Source organism: Pimephales promelas, chromosome 23, assembly GCF_988280905.1.
Source record: "Pimephales promelas chromosome 23, fPimPro1.hap1.1, whole genome shotgun sequence".
NCBI classification, from domain to species: domain Eukaryota; kingdom Metazoa; phylum Chordata; class Actinopteri; order Cypriniformes; family Leuciscidae; genus Pimephales; species Pimephales promelas.
Genome location: NC_142791.1, coordinates 13,269,624 through 13,291,253, shown reverse-complemented (window position 1 = coordinate 13,291,253; position 21,630 = coordinate 13,269,624). Strand labels below are relative to the sequence as shown.

At 36.8% G+C, this 21,630-nt stretch overlaps 1 protein-coding gene across 1 annotated transcript; it reads right to left on the bottom strand.

Moving 5' to 3' along the window:
• Positions 1-2,372: 2,372 nt before the first annotated feature.
• Positions 2,373-15,588, bottom strand: cercam (cerebral endothelial cell adhesion molecule). The gene is made up of 12 exons (XM_039678062.2): positions 15,248-15,588; positions 13,660-13,770; positions 13,397-13,514; positions 11,949-12,083; positions 10,657-10,861; positions 10,316-10,435; positions 8,771-8,847; positions 8,550-8,656; positions 8,114-8,246; positions 7,294-7,421; positions 6,118-6,321; positions 2,373-3,965 (listed from the first exon to the last, which is right to left on the bottom strand). The coding sequence occupies exons 1-12, from the start codon at positions 15,448-15,450 to the stop codon at positions 3,731-3,733; spliced, it is 1,776 nt and encodes a 591-aa protein (XP_039533996.1). The 5' UTR covers positions 15,451-15,588; the 3' UTR covers positions 2,373-3,730.
• Between the last annotated feature and the right edge of the window lie 6,042 nt (positions 15,589-21,630).

The following is a 21,630-nucleotide window of genomic DNA, read 5'->3' as shown; positions in this document are numbered from 1 at the left end:
TATTCTTATTTCGTGAAAAAATACATTTTAGGAATTTTTTACATGCCGTTACATAAAAAGTCATAATAATGACAGTGATATTACAAAGTTGAAATATTCTGTTATAATTATAATATTTCTCATGATTCTGACTTTAAGTCACAATTTTGACTTTTACTTGTCATAATTCTTTTTCATCATAATTATACATTTTTAAGTCAGAATTTCAACATAGCTTCTCATAATGAGGACTTTTATGTGATTATTTAAATCTTTTCATCTCATCAGTTTGACTTTTTATGTCGTAATGTGATTTACAAAATACAATTTTTTTTCTTATGTGGCAGAAATGGACCTCCATGCGTTTACTAAAATGGGATTTTGAAGGTGTTTATACATAGTGTCTTACAATTCAAACAGAATAACAAGTTTTCCAGATGAACTTTGACCATTATTGGCTGACCTATTTCTACATGCACAAAACAGCGTGAAAACTCCCTGTTTCAGCCACACACATGGACACTGAGTCGCTGACCTCACAAAACCTTCCCTATCTGAAACAACCAATCAGAAAAAGCTTAGAGAGCCCCACCTCCGTCGGGAAAATATGACAACACACTGGATGAATCAATGACAAAAGCTTATCAGTGACGGCAGTGGCAACCCAAACATTGCTATATTCATTCATTCAGATACTTTAAACGGTTCTAAAATTATATTTAAGGGATTACAAACTGCTTCTTCAAATGTTCATACCAAATTTTAGTCTACAAACAACTGTGATATCAGAGCACTACAACATTGGGTATAAAGCCAACAGTTTGACTTGGATCATATACTACGCAGACAGAGGACCCAACCCATCTGATGAGACATTTTAAACTGCTGTTTCTATGCAATAAGCTCACCCATTGATTGTGTCATTTGAGAATAAACTGCAGATGCGATGGCATTTTGCTGTTCTTATGAAGCAGGGTTCGCTGGGGTCACGAAGGGCAATGCCTTCAGCTAAGTTTCATTGTCAGGATTTTGCGATTATGGCCCTGACTACTGACCTAGAGAGATGATCGAGACACACCCTTGCAGTCCTCATGCCTTGAACACTATGGCCACATTCCTGGCATAAATTAGTCATTTAAAGGGATAGTTTACCCCTAAATAAAAATTCTGTCATCATTGCTCACCCTCAAGTGGTTCCAAACATGTATGTTTCTTTCTTCTGTTAAACAAAAAAGATTTTTTTTTTTAAATTTTGGTATCCAGACAGTTGACTGTCTGTAGCCATTAGTCATATTATTGTTCATGGACTGGCTGTTTGGTTACCAACATTCTTCAAAATATCTTATTTTGTGTTCAACGGAAGAAATACATTCAAAAAGGTTTGAAACAACTTTACGGTGAGAAAATTTTGTCAAAGATTTTCATTTTTTGGGTGAACTATCCCTTTAAGAAGGCTAGACAAGTGCAAAAACCAAAAGTGTAGGTATTTGGATAGGCAAAGACCTAAATTGTGGTTGTAATTCTGTACTATAACCAAAAGATGGCGATAGAGATGCAGCAGAATTGATATCACCTCCAGAATGTGTTAAGGTGAGGTAGTCTAATATTTTATTCTAGGCTTAAGTAGTTACTACCTCTGCTTATATACCCCTATTCTCTCTGTCTCTGACAAATTATTTCACTTTTATCAATAAAAACCCATATTTATTCACATTAATTATTATTTCTATTGACCAATTTAATTGGCTTTATGCACAGCTGCACTACTTCCTGAACTTCAGCCTGCTCCTTGTTTCCTGTCTGCCATTATTGGACAAATTGATTAATTCAGGTGTGCTTGACCTTAGTAGTCATGGCAACAACAATCAGGCACACATGAATTAATCAAGTTTGGCCAATAATCGCAGACAGGAAACAAGGAGCTGGCTGAAGTTCAGGAAGTAGTGCAGCTGTGCATAAAGCCAATGGGCTCTATGCACGGCAGTATTTCCGGTGAAGGTGTAGGATGCTCGATAACTTCCGCCGATCGTAGAGTCCAATGCAATACAGAGAATTTATATTGAATTTTATACTCCATGGTTATACTAAAAAAACATTAGTCACAAAAACAGACACCCCTCATTGTGTTTATGCTTCTTTTAAAATTATATTAAATAAACATAACTATACAATTACATCTAAACGTATGTAGATTTCATTTCAAACACGGGAGGACAGTAAATTTTGAAGACTCTGCCACAATCCCGTTTTCCTCCGCTTAAATCTCCACAACCGGAAATGGACGAGCATCCTTGCGTCAAATGCGGAACTTATGCGTGCATATAGCCCATTGACCGATATGTGAAGTAGGTCTTGTTCCTTAAAAAAAGGTATGTTACTGACATCCAAATGGGTAATTTTTCAAAAACATTTTTATTTCAAAAACAACAATGTTTAGGAGAACAGCCATGCACACTAATGTAATGTCATTTCATTTGGTCCCACTGTTCACTTTGGAGAATTAGAGAAGGAAATAAGACAGGGAAGAGAAATAAATAAGAACAAATGAACATGGTGGGATCAGTAAAAACAGAATGAAAGTTCACCACACAAATCATTTCAAATATACAAGCTCTGTTTGTTGGATTGTCTGAGCATGATAGTCCCACGACCGCAGTTTAAACTTTAAATACAATCCAGTAATAAAATTCTAATGCACCCCTTCAAAAAATGATATTTTTGCATAGTTAAAAAAAAAAAAAAAAACAACAACAAGGCAATCCCTCACTATCAATACCTGCAAATGAGTATCAAAATTTTATTGGCAACATTTTGGTCTCATGATCTTGATCAGGCATATACAAAGAAGGTCATGAGACCGAAGTGTTGCCATTTTGAAACTCGTTTGCAAGTATAGACCATTTCACAAAATGTAGACAACACTGGTCCAGAAGCACTTCCTGTTTCAGTTTTTTAACACTACATAAAAGCTGGGATAAAATACAACCAACAGAACATTTAAAACTGAATCAAAAAGTTAAACAAACATCTTTAAGATGTTTTCTTTACATGTGAAATAAAGAAAACAGTTACAAACTGAAACAGGAAGTGCTTCTGGACCAGTGTTGTTTACATCTTGTGAAATGGTCTATTGATAGTGTGAGGGATTTCCTTGTTTTGTTTTGTTTTTTCAGATTTTTGACCCGACTCATTTGGTCTTTTCTCCCAGACACCTATCACCTGCAGCAGTGCCATGGTGATTGCTTAATATATAGTTAAGAAAGAAAAAAAATAACCAAAGAAATGGATGAAAACCCTCTCCTAAAATACATAACATTCTCCCTCTTGAACTGAGGTCAAATATAAGAGTCCTTGTACCATATTGCCTTTACAGGGTCTTGTTATCCAGATAACTTGTTATCCACAAAAAATCCATTTATCCATTTTTTGTTTAAAAAAAATAAATAATTTAAGGTATTTCATCTGAAGACGTCTAAATAGCTTGCAATTAAATATCTTTTTTCTTTTACTTAACAAGAAAATGTATCTTGTTGAAGATATTTAGACTGGAAAACAAGAAAAATACTGATTTAAAAATCGATTTTTGTTGTTGTGGAGTGAAAGTGTCCACCTAATGTTTGGTCCCAGGTCTCGCTCGTCTCGTCCACAGTTTTGAGGTCTCCCTGATGAGTGACGTGTCCCCTCATAAAGAGCTGCGCACTCATTCTAACCTCTCCACCCGTTTCTGATGCTTTGGGTCTGTACAGGTACTTCACAACTCGTCCTTGTAGGTGGCGCTCTGCAGACCGGCCGGTGGCTGCGAACCTTTCAGAGTTTTATGGGACCCCCTCCAGTCCGTGCGCACGTTGTCATCGTCCCACAACGTAGAGGTCTCGGTGTCACTTACCCACTCCGGGTCCCCGGCGTAATGGCAGGGCTGCACCAGAAGAGGGTGTGTGGAGTACGCCATCAGATTCCGATTGGGAAAATGGGATTTGTAGTCCTCACTATTGATGGGTGAAAAACAGCGATGTTATAATAGAATAGCAATTGACATATAACATAAATGGGAGTGTGTGTGTGTATATATATATATATATATATATATATATATAGTATACACTATATATAATTTATTTTGTTGTATAAATATTATATAATTACATATTAATGCTATTATTACTACATTTACGTTCGTGAAGAGGCAAAAACAATGCAAGAAGTGCTCAAAATACAAAATGCAGGCATTTCTCAGAGTAGAATAAGCCAGAAGAGGGAGGATTAAGGGAAAAGTAAAGAATATATATATATATATATATATATATATATATATATATATATATATATATATATATAATTTTATATTAAATATCCCTAACTTGAAGTATAATATAATATTTACAAGGCAAAACAGGTTGTAGTACTATTAGCATTACCATTTAATATTATATTTATATAATATAATCAATTGTGCATACGATATATATATATATATATATATATATATATATTAGGGCTGTGCAAAATGAATTGCGATTAATCGCATCCAAAATAAAAGTCTGTGTTTACATAAAATATTTGTGTGTGCTGTGTATAATTATTTTGTATATATTAATACACACACATGCATGTATATATTTAAGAATTATTTGCGCTTAAATTCTGTATATATATATAAATACATAATCTATATTATATAAATATAAATATTTTATATATGAATAACACATTTTCTTAAATATATACATGCATGTGTGTGTATTTATATATACAAAATAATTATATACAGCACACACAAATATATTATGTAAACACAGACTTTTATTTTGGATGCAATTAATCGCAATTAATTTTTGCACAGCCCTAATATATATATATATATATATATATTAGGGCTGTGCAAAAATATATATATGTGTTATATATATATATATATAACATAGACATTCATATTTTATTCCTAAACCTAAGTATGAGCAATAAAAAATGAAAAAAATATATATTCATATTTAATAATATAATATTTATACTGTATAAGCAAAATGTATAAATCTAAATATACATTCATATTATATTCCTAAACCTAAGTATGAGCAATAAAAAATAATATAATATAATAGGGATCGGCTGGAATATGTATGTGTATAAATTCCTATTTTATCACAATTTAAAAAAATATACTAGTAATGGTTACATAACAACCTTTTTAAAGAAAGAGGTCACCGTTTATCTATTTAATGTCTCTTTTGGATCCAGAAGGGCGAATAACTTTAGGGCTTGTGCTGCTTGACTTTACCCCAATAAAAGAATAATGTATCAATTACTTTCAGCAAAAGCCTGTAGAGGTACTTCATGTACTGAGGGTACGCATTTCCTGGGCCAGCTGGCAGACGGCCCATGGCTTTGTCAGATCTGGAAGGAGAGCGAAGAAAGCGCCGGCTAAAGTAGTGCTAATTTCGCTGGAATGCGGAACGGAGAAACCAGGGCAGGGCAGAGCAGGGCGTTTAACGGGTTAGCCGCCAGCGGGGCAGTAGCAGCACGCCGGTCCCTACCGGGAGAGCCGTGGATCGATGGAAAGACTGAAAAACGCGAGGAGAATGCCGCTCTGATCTGTCTCTGTGGGGATGAGAGCTTCAGGCGGGACGTGCCGAGCAGAATGAGTAAGAGTCAGAGATGGAGAGGAAACAGACAGAGGAAAAGGGATGGCATCATGCCAACCCACAGCACAAACAACCAGTCACGCAGAGGACTCAAAGCTATTGCCAGCTCAAGATCGGAGTTTCTTTCTTGGCTTAAGTCTCAACGCTCTGGTCATAACACTCAAATGACTTGTACAATTACATAGTGAAGAAACTATGTAGAGAGTTTTTAGAATAAAACTCTCCAAATCAAAGCACACATTTGTGGTGAGCAATCCTGCTCCGCAAATATGTTTCTGGACTGTAACTTCACTAGACAACTAACGTTTCATTATGAACTAGACTTGTTTAACATATAATCAAGGAGAAAATCCAAGTGTCCATATGCCTTTATGCTGAGAACGCAAACTTTGTCAACTAAAATTAGAAACATCACTTCTTCTATAAGGGGTTTACAACACCCCACAAATCGTTTTAACATTTAAAGTTTATTCTCTAGAGACTTGACTGTCACACTCACTTTGGGTGCTTGTCATACATGATGGGTAGGAACTCATCCACAGGAAGCATCTTGGATATGGGTTCGGCGTTGAGGAGCTTCTGAGCTCCCTGGAGAGAGATGGCGTAAGACAGTGTCCAGTAGGAGTAATCGGCGTGCACCAGACTCCTCACATTCTCCACTGCCAACTCCTCTCCAGGGTTCACCTTTTTCCTGCCCAGGTATCTGCAACAGGTCCCACAACAGTAAAGCCTCCTGATGGGGCGCTATATCATCTGTCAGGAGTTGTACAGCTGGATAATCCATGCCTATTTTAAAGTGCCCCTATTATGTTATTTTAAAGGCTCCGATTTTTGTCTTGGAGGTATAAAATTCTCATAATATACATTGCAACATCTCTTTTTTACAAAATGTCTGACGGTTTGATCAAGGATTCAATCTCTCTAAACTCAACCTTTTTGAGAGCCTACTCTGCTCTGATTGGTCAGATGACCCAGTCTGTTGTGATTGGTCTACTCTGCTCTGATTGGTCAGATGACCCAGTCTGTTGTGATTGGTCAACTCTGCTCAGAGGTGTGTTTCCCGAAAGCATCGTTAGCCAACTATGGTCGCAAGTCCCGTCGTTATCTGCATAGTTTAACGAGTCGGTGTTTCCAACGTTCCAACGATCATTTGCAAACAGCATCGCAAAGTTGTGTGGTTTGAACGGGAAATGCACCTCTGATTGGTCAGATGACCCAGTCTGTTGTGATTGGTCTGCTGTTTAGTGAGCATCGTAAATTAAAGTAATAAATTGCTACTACAAGTATTGGGGGTCAAAGTAGATGTTGTTTACAGACAGACAATAAATATGTCTGGCATTATAGCTAGTTTTATGCAAATATGTTACAAACCAGTATACAAGACAATAACTCCATTTATCAAGCACTTTGACCTTTGAAACTTTGCAGACCTTTTACTGTCACAAACCGCTATATGTGAAAAAGCATAACAGGGGCACTTTAAATACGATTTTTAAAATTGTTTAAAAGATATGATAAGTTTATGCTATACAAATATAAAAACAAAAGTGTGTAAAATGTTAAAAAGTGACAAAGCCGAATTTAAGTTTTCCTTATAACTGCAACAAAAGCAATATTCTGATTCTGGTTTCCTCAAGTCTCCACGGCAACCGTGTGACAGACAGGTGTCACTCACATGATGTCCCAGTCCAGCTCCGCCTGCTCCACCTCCTCCATCAGCCGCATCAGACGGCGCTTAAAGTTGGCTTGGAAACGTATGTCATCCTCAAAGATCAGCGCCTTGTCTAGCTGCATGTCTACCATCTGTGAGCAATAAATGACAAATAATTTTGACATACTAAAAACAGCTTAGTTTATTTTAATATTTGGGGTCAGTAAGATTTAATTAATCATTTTATTCACCAAATATGCATTAAATTGATCAAAAGTAACAGTATTTCAAATAAATTCTGTTCTTTCTATTTATCAAAAAAAAAATCTAGATTTTTTTTCTTGGTTACAAAAACTGTTGATAAATATTGATAAATAATAAATGTTTCTTGATCATCAAATCATCATATCAGAATGATTTGTGAAGGATCATGTGACATGGGAGACTGGAGTAATGATGCTGAATATTCAGCTTTACATCACTGGAATGAATTACAGTTTTTAAATACATTTGCATAATAAATTCCTCCTCCTAATGAGCATAGTAGACTTCTTTTGAAATCTTTGCAACTCCAAATGTGCATACGGGGCCTTAAAGGTGTACTATATCTTGTGGGTTTTGCCCTGGTTCACCCAAACTCATCAACAGGGCTACTTTACACTAATGCCAGTGTATTATTAGCATTATTAATGTAATGGAGTAATTTTCGCTGTAAGGTATCTGTACTTTAACTCAAGTATGGTCACTCAGGTACTCTTTACACCTCAGTCTGAATGACACTGCTTAAATAAATAAAATACCAAACAAAAAGGCATTTGTTTAAATAGTTTTAGGGGCCACTGACCTCCTTCCAGATGTAGTAGTGGCTCAGGAAGCAGCCGACCTCTCCCTTAGTCAGCGTTCGCCCGGAGAAAGGGTCATAGTAACCAGGTAAGAGATCCACACCTAAAATCTTAATGTCGCTGCTGTTCAAAGCGCTGCATACACACACAGTTCAAAACACAATTATTGCATTATCCATCGATATAAACTAGAATGCATGAAGATTCTTATAACAGTAAATTAGTGCTGAATGATTAATTGTTAATAGATCGTGAACTTGATTCAGACACCCACACAATCTCATTTCTAAATGACAACGATTAGTCTTTTCAACCACACAGCATCATTATTTCTGTGTTAAAATAATTCAGATTATCACAGAAGTACTAGGATATAAGTTCATAGTTCAGATATAAACACTGATGTCTGCGGTAGTGATCGGTAGAGGAGTAAATCACCTTCCATCTATGGCATCCACAACTTTAGCATCAATCTCAAGCTCATACAACGACCATAACATCCTGTCCCTGCGGTCTGGACGTCTGCGCAGGTTTACCAAGTAGATCTAAGGACACACACACACATATGCACACACACATGCAAAATATTATTCTATCAAATGAAGTGATTGCCGTAGCTCACAACAACGGTAAAAAAAAAAAGCAGAGTATCACTTTACCTCATCAAAACCCATGAGATCGGACTGTTTGGGAGGAACGTGGACATAACGAGAGACGTACATGGGCGGCCCATGGACTGTGGGAGAAATGACATCAATTAGGACTCAAATCCTTGACAATGATTTTGTTCGATTAAGGAGCTAATCGCTAATTAGCACAAGCTTAGCACAATCTTCACATACAATGGAGTCCTAAGAGTCTGAGACAACATTGAAAATCACACAAGAACATTCTTATTATTTATTATGATCATTTAAGTTTTGTAGAAGTCATTTCTATGAAAGCCTGTTTCCACTTCGGAGTAAAATATAAAAATGGTTATTGTGACTTTATTTCTCAGAATGCACTTTAACCCTAAAAAGGCAAGACAATTTAATAGTGAAAATTGGACCCTAATCTAAAGTGTGATAATTACTTCTATTGTCTTTGAAATATGGGCAATGTTTTTATTGCAAACTAAAATATACTTTAATGACATTTCTATTCAAACTTGTATGTTATTCAATTCAATTCACATTTATTTGTATAGTACTTTTCCCCAATACATATAATTTCCATATCCACATTACATATTAGAGTAATCTGTTATCAGAGGAAACTGTCTTAAGTTATATATTTCAGAAATGTGCATATACAAAATCACAGTTTGCGCAAAATGTATTAATTTAAACAATGTAATAATTTAAGACAGAAACAATGAGCTCATTGAAGTAATGAATACTTGAAGAGTTCAGATGCAAAAGCCTCTAAATGCCATTTGAAATTTTCTTCTTTAATGAGGATTTTTATCAAACTTATATATTTAAGTTCAGTAATTTCACTTAAATAACAATTAATAGGTAATTATCATTGCAATTCAAGTGAAATTACTGAACTTAAATATACAAGTTTGATAAAAATCATCATTAAAGAAGAAAATTTCAAATGGCACTTAGAGGCTTTTGCATCTGAACTCTTCACTTGTTTGTTAACAAATGATTAAGACATTTAGAAGGTTATGTATTTAAATATATTTCTAATTACACATTTGTTATCAAGTTGCAATTTTATATATATTAACGTTGTAATATTGTAATATTGAATAACATGCTACAGTTAAAATTATAATAAAGTACTTCACATGTGCTTTAGTGTGTTAGCCAACACATCAAAATAAGTGTACTTCTTTAAATCATGACAAAAGATTATTAAAACATAATGATTTTTGAGTAAAACTTTCAATCTAACAATATTACAGTGCACTTAGGGTACTTAAGTGTGTTCAGAAACAGTCATGAAAGTGTAGTATCTTTAAGTATACTTAAGCAGCCTTATATATATATATTTCATATTCGATTATCTGCAAGTACAGTTCACAAGTACAATATATATGTGTAAAGTTTGAAGTACACTACAAGTGCACATTCAATACACATATAGGAAAATAAATGCTAGCTTAAGTGCTGTTATCATTAAAGCAAGAAGGGGGAAATTTTTAAGCTACTGCAAAAGTGTTATGCTGAAAATATCATTCAATAAAAAATGTAAATGTCAGTGTCACTCACTCAAAGATTCCAGGTAAAGGTGGACGAAATTGATTCGATCATCCTCGACCGTTTGATGAGGCTTCGCCGGTACGTTCACATACCCATAACGCTCCTTGTTGCACAGATACATCTGAACCTCTGATTAAAAAAGGAATTTTATAAAATAAATAAATATAGTCAGAAATTATATTCACTATGTCAGCTCTTTCCAATGCTATTTGACTGTCAATCCTACAAAATGTTGGACACAGAGAAGAATTTTCCCCTCATTCGCTCCAAACTAAATCCAAATGTTAAACTCATCATATTGCATAAGGAAGGTGAGATATGCTGGAGTCATCCAGAAGGGGGCGCTGTACCTGATATCCTGCAGGAGAAGGCAAAAACGATGATGTCGTCGAAGGGCCAGGAGTAGTCTTTGTGAGGCGGGTGGAAGGACACTTCCCTGGTGCCCTGTTTGCGCAGGTCCAGCAGGATAGTGGAGTGGACCATCGGGACAGGATAGCAGCCCAGTCTTTGACGGTGCTTTGTGGGGAAGTACTCAGCGGTACGACGATAATAGCCCTGAAACATAGAGAAAACTGAACACCATAGTCAAAAAACAAAGTGTTTGAACAAACAGCATCTAAACAGACCCTTTTGAGGGTAAAACAATGTTTTTGTTTTTTGGAGATGCTCACTTTAACTGAATAGAGGACTTGTTTTGACACATTGTTTGCGCACACAGCTTGACTGTCAATATTTGCTCTCGTATATGTAGCATAGAGAATTCTGAGTTTGTCTGGACAATTCATTTAAATTAACCCATTTTGAAAAAAAATCAAATAAATTAAGTTCCAATGCGTCATTTTAGTAGCAAAATATGTGATGGCAAAAATAATATGTATATAATTATACAATAATAATGTATAAATTCACTACTGCTGAGAAGTTTGGGCTCGGTAAGATTTTTAAAAGATAAGGTTTTTACAAGAAGTCTCTTCTGCTCACCAAGGCTGCATTTATTTGACACAAAAATACAGTAAAACAGTAATAATGTGAAATCTATTTTTACAATTTAAAAGAAGTGTGTTCTATTTAAATATATGTTAATATGCAATTTGTTCCTGTGATCAAAGCTGAATTTTCAGCATAATTTCTCCAGTCCAGTGACACATGATCTTTCAGAAATCATTCTAATATACCGATTTGATACTCAAAAAACAAAACTCATTATTATCAATGTTTAAAACAGTAATATCTTTCGATGAATAGAAAGTTCATAAGAACAACATTTAATTGAAATAGAAATATTTTAAAACACTATAAATATCTTTACTGCCATTTTTGAGAAATTAATGCATATTTACTGCATAAAATGACACATTTCTTGAAAAAACTCCTTTGGTACACACAATGTAGTTAGCTAATATTTGCCTGTAGTTTAACTAATTTAAATCACCAGTAGTCTATACATTTAAAAATATAATTTCAAAATAGCTTCTCCAATGCTTTTAATATTATAAAGCAATAATGGAAGCTGATATGGCCACTTTATTGATGTGGTGTATAGCGAGATCATATGTTAGCGATCTCTCATTGCGTTACATACACATGTACACACACTAATACACACTTCCAAGCTGGAAACTCTTGTACTGAACTTCTGTACCTGTGGAGTGATGCCACACCAGTAGTTGGAGTATGCTGACTGTGAATCCAGCATGGGGGCAATAACAGACTTGTTCTCCGCCATCAGGAGGTTCAGGGTGTCCGGGTTGGTCAGGATGTTGTCTGTGTCTGAATACTGCAGATGACAAAATAAATACAAAGAATGTCATTAATAGTTCTGATATTATACAATTATATATTTGAAAATTTTCCATTGGGGTTTAAAGCAAATCACAGTAGAAGTTCTGTGATTTTAGTGTTATTAGACCTCAGCTCTGCGTTTGACACCATTGATTTCGATATCCTGGTTTCTTGCCTAAAAAAGATGGTGGGAATTTGGGGCATGGCACTTGATTGGTTTAAGTCCTTCTAACAAGTTGTTTTCTAATAATTTTGGTCAATATCTTTTCCATTGTATAGTGGGGTTCCCCAAGCATCTATTATTGGCCCATTCCTGTTTTCATTATATATGCTATACTATATGCTTAACTATTGAATTTGATTACATCAAATTAAATCATGGATGGTTTGGAGCTCCAGTCCGTACACCCAAACTTTTTCCGATCTGGGTATTTTGGCCCTCTTCTGTAAATTGGAGGTAAAGAATCTTGGTGTAGTTTGATAATTATCTGAAATTTGATAAACAGATTAATTTTGTGGTTAAATACTTTTTTTTCTTCTTTTTTTCTATCTAAGATCAATTGAAAAGGTTAAATCATTGCAGTCTTCTAGTGGTTTTGAAAAAAAAAGCACTGTAATATACTGTATGTGGGTGTTATCATCTTCAATATGTGCAAAACGTTGCTGCCAAACTTTTGAAAGGTAATCATGAAACAGCATGTAATGCGTATATTAGCCTAACTAAACATTGGTTGCCAATTCAATTTAGAATTTATTTCAAATTATAGTCCCTTGTTTAAAAAGCATACACAAACTGGCACCTCCATATTTAGTGTACATTCTTCAAGTGCATAAACTACCTAGTACACTAAGGCCAATCAGTCAGAAAACTTAGTTTCTATGACCAGACTAAAAAAGACCAACTCCAAATCGTTGTAATAACTTAGCATCTTCATTAGGTTCTTTGAAGCAACATTGTAATCGTTTAATCCAACTGGTTAACTTAGAAAGGGGCTCTAATATATTTTATGTATTTGAATCTGTCTGGTGTTGATTGTATGTGTCATGTTATGGTGTTATTGTTGATCATTTTATTTGACCTATGATTGTACAGCACATCGGTCAACGTCCTGTTGTTTTAATAGTGCTTTATAAATAAAACAAGATATTCGCAAAAAATATTCTAGTAAATTTCAGTACAATTTCTATTGTGACCCCAATAAGAATTGAACCTGGCTTTAATTTATTTTTTATATATATATTTTTATTATAGATATTTGGGTGTGAATGGTCCAAAATCAGTGTGTATATGCTTTAACTGGGTCATACCAGAATGTAGTCAGCCCATCGTTTCTTGGCAAAGTTCAGCGCTGCCTGTTTGAGCTTCATGACATACTCATAGCGCCCATTAGTCCAGTGCTTGGGTCCCAGCTCGCCCGCATAGGACCTGCCAGAAAAACAAGCAGTCGAATCTTCACTGAAACTTCACTGGTGGAACATAAACTTCCAAACATCCAAAAGCATTTAAGAATTGTGGTTTAATCAGGACTGCATATCTGCCAATCGTGCATGTTGTGTGATGATCGTCTCACGTGGGTTTTTCTAAAGGTCTCCACTCCACATAGTGATATTGTGTTTGCATGACGGTGAGCCATTCTCGCAGGATTGCTGTTGTGTTGTCAATGTTGTGGTCTGTTGCTGCCCTACAGGACACAATACATAGAGAGAGACAGCAATTGATTAGAAACATTGGTGTCATTCTATTGTGTCAAAAGATCATTAAAGTCATGTGGTGCATCTGACATGCAGAAAAATAAACAACGTAAGACAGGAAGTGATATCATAGCGAGGACCCGTGATCACCTTCATGACCGCATGATGAGGTCAACAAGTCTTTACATATATGGATAATTTGCCCTTTTTATGACAAGGAAAAGTGACTTCAGGTTGTAGAATGTCATGTGGTGCAACTGATGGTTATAGTTTATAAATAGATATGGATATTTTTCTTACAAAAACGCATCGTTTTGCTTCAGAAGGCTTTTATTAACCCCCTCGAGCCGTATGGATTACTTTTATGATGGATGGATGTGCTTTTTGGGCTTCAAAATCTCAGGTACCATTCACTCTGAATGTGTTTGGCTGAAAGAAGATTTGGCTTGAGGGTGAGTAAACGATGGGATCATTTACATTTTTGGGTGAACTTAACCTTACAGTTATGTATTCAAGGTTAAAGGAAATTATGGTATAACTTTTTACTTGGTAGTTACACCACATTACATTTTTATAGTAATTAAATTGAAAACTTTAGTATAAACGTTTTTCAAAACTCTATGAAACCAATAGGCCAATTGGAGGAACTCTATGAGGCCAATGTTTTAACTACATTTTTAAAAGATATTTCCATTTCTTTATCTAAGACACACTTATTTGACATTGACCCATATACTGAGTAATAGAAATTAACTATGAGCTAACATTTAATAACAGATTATCCTATTTGAGATGATGTAGCATCTGACTTCTTGTTTAAGTCACAAAATAAATGACTTTTTAATTATTTTTAACGTTAAATCGCACTGTATGTCATATTTTTTGCCTGGTGTATATGAAGAGTTCACATGCAAAAGCCTCATTTTTATCAAGCTTGTATATTTAAGTTCAGTGATTTCACTTAAATGGCAATGATGATTACCTATTAATTGTTATTTAAGTGAAATTACTGAACTTAAATATACAAGTTTGATAAAAATCATCATTAAAGAAGAAAATTTCAAATGGCATTTAGAGGCATTTGCATCTGAACTCTTCATATATATATATATATATATGAAGAGTTCAGATGCAAAAGCCTCTAAATGCCATTTGAAATTTTCTATATTCTATATTTTCTATATTCTATATATTCTATATGAAATTTTCTATATTCTATTATATATATTATATATATATATATATATATATATATTTAATTGTATACTAAAAATATTATAAATTTAAGTGAATAAACGAACACATTCTGAACGTTATTAGTTAGGGGGAAGGGGGTCTGCTTTTGGGGGAAAGTCTGCAACTCATGGGGAGGAGGTGATGAAATGCAAATAAGATTGACCTCTTGACATCTACAAATAGTAAAAAGATTATCAGCCATGTTAAAGTGCAGGGAAGGAAGTCACCTACCAGATAGAGATGCGCTCTTTGGGATAGTTTAATCTCTCGAGAGCTCCGAGGTAATATGGCAAAGAATGGGCGGCGTTCCGTGCGATTATAACTATAACGACCGTGGGCGACTGCATCTTTGACTCGTCGGAATAATTTTCCTCGGAGAAGTAACATTGTGCTACCGCAAGAATGGTCCAAACAGTTATAATCCCAGATAACATTGTTGGATTTTCGATGGGCCGCTGCGTCGTTGCACAAACAGTCCCATCCGCGTCAGCAGCTGAGGGAAAGAGGGCTCTTCCCTAAACTTCTCACTCCCCCTCAGTTCTCCGTTCCCCCCTGTAGGAGCCAACGTGTTCTGTTAGCTGTGTTTGAGAGTTACAACTTCCGTGTGAGGATTTTTTTTCTCTCCGAACTGTTACATTATATGTTCAGTGTAACGTTTACATTCACGATTATTTAGAATGTTCGACGTTTTTTTCTAAACCTCAAATGTTACATTTTAGAACGCTAAATGTTGACGTTTCGCTACGTTGTTTTGCTACATTGTTTTGCTATAGCTTAACGGTTTTACAATGTCGACGTTTGAGGATTCCATCGGAGCTTATAATGATTTTCCGCCACCAAAGAGTGTTAACCACTGCAAATTTAGCGATTAGACAAATTTTACTACCAAACTAAACCAAACATTAACAGAGATAGATGGATGTGATATTTTGTCATGTTTAGTCAAAATTCAAAAAGCACAGTTCTAAATTCTTTAAACTGTTTTCCCTTTGTCACTCACTGACTGAAAGAAACTAAGAAATTAAAGAAAAGCAACGAATGCCTGATTGCCTAAATTGAATCTCGTAGCCTACAAGCAAATTTCAAACAAAAAATATATTATCTTAGATGTAAAAGGTTTTATTTTACAAAACAACCACAAAGTTCTAGCTGCTTCTTTCAACGTTTTCCTACAGTGAACAACCACAAGAGGGATGTGTTGAGCTTGTTTCACAAATGAACCAAAGGGAATTTTAATATGACGTGTCTCAATCGGTTTGACATTAGAAGAGCTATTTTTTCAGTATTATGTGTAGCTAAAATGATAGATAGATTTTAACCAAATCACTTACAAAATTTATTCATCTACAAAGGAATGCGAAATTGATCACTGGCCATCCACACTATTGAGTCCTTGTCTTGCTGAGATGCTCCTTACAGAGAGATCAAGTGAAAGAGAGAAGCTCAATGACCAGATGCCGCAGAAGAGCAGAACCTTGGAGGGTGTAATCAGAAAAGAAAACAGCCCGCAGAGAACAAAGAGATAGAGGCGCTGAGAGAGAGCAAACGGAATACGGCTGACATCCAGCCAAACTCATTTCGAGTGTCCCTTCTATCATTGGCCAGCCGCATTGCCTGTAACAATTAAATTAGCGGCATGCTCAGGCTTGGTCCGGAGACTCGGGTCAAAGGGAGTGTCGTTTCACGGTACCCACGCCTACCCCTCCAACCCCTGGCCCTCGGAGGGCACTTTCCCAGCGCCTTCCGCACAGCCGACCCTGAGAGAGTTCACCAACATCTCAACTAACTTTTCACTGCTGGGTCAAAGGTCTGAGGAGCAGGGCACCAGGGTGTGGCGGGGGGTTGAGGGCACACAAGACGACTAGCCTGGGCCCAAACATTTATTCAGAGAAGGAGGGGGCCATTTTCCCCTGGACAACTTTGATTAAGCCACTTTATCCAATAACTAGTGGGGGGTCTGCCATGAGCCTATGGATATACGAAGCCATGTGGCATGCAAAGTGGGGGGGCCCACTGGTCCCAGCATTTCGGCAGACTCTTTCTTCACTGGGTCAGTCAAAATCCCTTAAAGGGCAGCTGCAACACTATGGGAAAGCCTCAAACTTCGTCCAGCATTGCGATAATCAATAACATGTTCCCATACAGACGTCTCACGCTCATCGGCTCAATAACTGTCACTCACAGTCCCACGCTCAGCTCAATCGCACAGACTTACTCAGCAGTCGTGAAGTGACAGCCCAACACACTGAAAGCTTTTTTTGGGAAGCTTGGTTTGTAGAAAGACCGGCTGTGTTCACAATGGACTACACGCACAGTGCTTACTGGAACAGTGTTTAATGCCATTGGGAGAACACACTTCTACCTACATTTTTTTGCAAACAATTGACTGCAATTTATTGCGAGTTTTTGCACAATGGGATACTATGGGATGACCTCAAAACACAAGTGCGTGATTTGAAAACGAATACATGTTTACATCACATAACCAGCTGTATAGCCTACGTGTGGCTTTTCTGATGTTGTAAACTTGCTCTGTAGCTCACCTCGTACTGCAGTGCACTTGCAAAGCCGCGCATTCAGGTACGAGTCCCATGGAACGTGAGTCACAATTAAAGAGCTCAAAGACTTGGAGAGGCAGCTAAAATGGCATGGTTGCCTCAGCAAATGTGTTTTTTTAGGGTTTAGTGTAGGTTGTATGTTATTTTTAAATGTGATTGAGCATAATCTCATTTCCAAACTGCTGCAAAAAGTACAATATAACATGTTGGCAGACTGGCAGATGTTCATCTGTTTTATCATTTTGCAGAAATGTCGCCACACGCACATTTTCCCAAATTTGTTTGTCACAAAACGTGGTAATTTGATAATTGCTAATTTTTTTGTTGACTTATTTTAAATAATTAAATACTTCATGGTCGCTAAAAACGTATGTTCTATAGGCATATAGTATGAGTGCGTGTAGTATGAATGTGATCAGGACGCACTACATTCACAATGTTGTTATTATCATGTGACCTACCAGCGTCAGTTACGTCACTTCACTGTCATTCATAAAAGCTCTCCCGTGGCCTCATGGGATAGTAAAGTGTCCATCATTCGCACACTTCAGAATCTCTCCAGAAGAAGTAGGTCATCCGGTTACAACATGTAGTACTATGAATTCGGACATACTTTTTTTTTGTCACATTGTTTTTCACATTCTCACACTCCAACTCGCCACATATGGACACTTGGTCAGGAACCCTTGGCGTCACTCTTTGACGCACTGGGTATACCTTTGGCGTCATTTTTCAACGTGCAGGGTAGTCCGTAGTATTGTAGTGTTGTAGCCTATTCCTTTTTATTTTTATTTATTGAAGTCTCGACTCTTGACCCATTCACAGCAGACCATTGCGTTGAGCTTACCCAAGACGTCAAATTTCAACGCTACGGGCTACGGTTCAGAGATCTATTGAAGTCTATCGGACTACACCGCACATTGAAAAATTATGCCAAACTATACCCAGTGCGTCAATTATTGACGCCAAGGGGTCCTGACCAAGCGTCCATATGTGACGAGTTGGTGTGTGAGAATGTGTTGTGATTTCGGAGGCAGGATCATCTTTAGACAATGAAATATTTGTCTGCATATGAAAATGCATTCTTCCTTACTGTATAGGCGAAAAAACAGCATGTCTGAATTCACAGTATTCATAAAACTATAGGTGAAAAGTACAAAACTTACTACTTCAAAAGAGATTCTGAAGTGTGCATCCATTGGACACTAGTATCCCATGAGGCCACAGGAGAGCATTTGTGAATGGCAGTGAAGCAACACTGTAAGTCACATGACAATAATGGCATTACACTCATACGACACACTTTCCTATTATATAGAATGTCATTTTTTAGCGGTTGCGGTGTAATTACTTGCTCAAAAAAAGTACCTAGAGAGTATATCATTTTGAACACAGCCTAAAAATGATCAAAATAGGGGTTTTCTAAATGAAATATACATGAAGAACAGTGGAATGATATTTTGAACATACCCACCACTTTCTGAAGCTCAAAAAGTAGTCTGACTAATAATATCACCAGTCTAGTGAAGTTACTGTGCATTTCAATTATTTTCTGTCTTTGTGGCTGATTCTGCAAAAAGATACATCTTAAAGAAGGAGAGCTACTGGGGATGTGTTGATAGTATAGATAAATTGACTGGTAATCAGACCATTGGGTACCTCATATGTTCCCATTTGGCCAATACTGCGAGATGACCAAAGCACTTAGACGAAATTGCCTCTGTAAATCTATTGCAGTGTAGTGATTTTGTTCCATCAGTAGAGTGGGATTCAGTGACACCTTTTTAAGCAGACACATTGCTTAACACGCTTCTGAAAACCACTGCTTTTTCATTTTGAAGTGTTAAACTTTGCTGAATAGAGACACACCTAACAATAATCTTTATTATTGTTGATATTATTCTCGTGATATTGCACGAGATGTACTGGGTGATGGGCACCGCTGGTCTGCCTCCGGGCTTGATATTTGACAAAAGGCCTTGACCATCGTTCTTTTCATTATTTTATTTTAATAATTTATTTTTTTATTATTTACTCATTCTCTACTCATTCCTCAACTCATATACCATATTTTTACACAGATCTTTTCATACAATGACAATGCCTAATCACATCTGTGAAGCTTGATTTTTGATTTATTTTATTTTCTTGTGGCTTTAAATAATTTTTTAGAAATGAAAATGTATCCATTATGTAAATGCATGTCATCCTTGCTTCATTTTTAAAATAGGTTTTGACCTCATAATGTTTAATCAAAATGCCAAAAATAGGTCCTTCTTTTTTGATAATTTGTTACACTCGAATGCACGTCACAAGAAGAAAATATATTTTGTGATAGGCCTACTTTCGTTTCATCAAGACTTGAAGGAGCATTTCACCCATTTCAACATTAATCTTTATTGAAAGTGGATCATGTATGTAGTCGAAATGTAAAAGATTTTTTTTAATTTGGTGCCCTCTTGATCGAAAAAATAACTGAGTCTTACACATTTTTTATGTAATACTCCCACAATGCACCACATTGCACAGCTGAGCTCTGCAAGCCACTCCCACTAATCCATGAACAGCTCAAACATTAGAGAATTCACTCTTCCGTCTACAAGGCTAACTTTAGCTGCCACCGGAGTTTGAAATTCATTTCACACAAAATTTCTAGTTAGTTGGCTGTAGCGAGCAGGACGATCGAGGGTGAGGGACGTGAGGATGGCGGGAGGCCAGTGGCGTGAGTGATAATGAAAGACACCGGTGAGACGCACCGGTCTCGCATCTCTCACAAGGAAGCAGAAGCAGAAAGGAGGAGCGACGACGGCAGATCGAGAGAGAAACAGGCCTGATTTTCTGTTGTGAGGGGCTGCTGGCCCCTTAAAATGTTTAAATGTTTGCCGGTTCCCACTTCCTTCTTTCCACAACAACGAACCCTGTTAACGCTAAACTACCAAACTCATTAGTGAATTACTCCTCGTTTGTATTTATTTCTATATGGTGAATTGGTGAATTACTGCATGAGATCTGGATGTTCAGTCTAACACAGTCTCATCCCAAAAAGTCATATAACTGACGTTTTGGGACGTCTTTTGACCATACGTCAATATCCGCCTTTTTAGGGCCCCCTTAAACGTTGGTAGATGACGATCCCGGGCCGTCATACAACTGACGCTTTACCTTTAACGTCAGTAAGGTGACGGGTTAGGTTTAGGGTTAGGTTTAGGTATGGGGTAGAGTCAGGATCCCATAACCTCATCTACCGACGTTTAAGGGGGCCCTAAAAAGGCGAATATTGACGTATGGTCAAAAGACGTCCCAAAACGTCAGTTATATGACGTCTTGGGATGAGACCGGGTTGTTCAGTCAGGCGAAACTAGGATGGTTCACATCACTATCAGAACAAAAACGTCCGTGTGCTCGTCTGATTCAGAGATTTCCTTCAGGAGAAATTGTCATCGTTGAAATTCTCTGCAGCAGACAGACTCTATCTGTGTCCGTAGCGCACGCGAGAGCATGGTCACCAGCAGTCCGCCTCAGTCCGAGCCAGTTCAGGCCCCATCGGCCGAGAGCACATGCACCAGCAGTCCGCACAGCTCAAGCCAGTTCGGGCTCCTCGACCGCAACAGGCAGCCGCCTCCGATTCCTCCGTCAGCCTCCGCTGCTCTTCACTATACTGCGACTCGTAAAGAAAGATAGCCACGAACATCAGATTCGAGCAACAGAATTTCAAAATCCTCTTCCATATCATGTTTAGTTTCTTCTGTCATTATCATAACTTACTATCTCCACAGCACTTGTTAGCTTAGCATCCAAACAAGATGGCTGAAATTGATTTCAGTTTCTGCAAGTGAAGTCGCACCCACTGATCTGTAATAGGTCTGTAGTGTGAGTGGGTCCCACACCCTAGAATAATGAGGAGGTAATGTTTGTATACAAAATGTAGAGACTATAGTCTTTTTACGTCATAATAAGCAGGAAGTAAAACACTTAAATCCTTATTTCTCCCATCTTAGGGGAAAATAAGGGAATAAACCATTACCATTCAAAAATATTACTGGGTTTCTAAAGATA

Excerpts from the sequence above, each read along its gene's own strand:
- cercam (XM_039678062.2), bottom strand. The coding sequence starts at position 15,450 with ATGTTATCTGGGATTATAACTGTTTGGACCATTCTTGCGGTAGCACAA. Across the intron at positions 13,515-13,659 it reads AGACCTTTAGAAAAACCCAC|GTCCTATGCGGGCGAGCTGG; the intron begins GTGAGACGATCA and ends TTTTTCTGGCAG. Across the intron at positions 7,422-8,113 it reads ACTACTACATCTGGAAGGAG|ATGGTAGACATGCAGCTAGA; the intron begins GTCAGTGGCCCC and ends TATTGCTCACAG.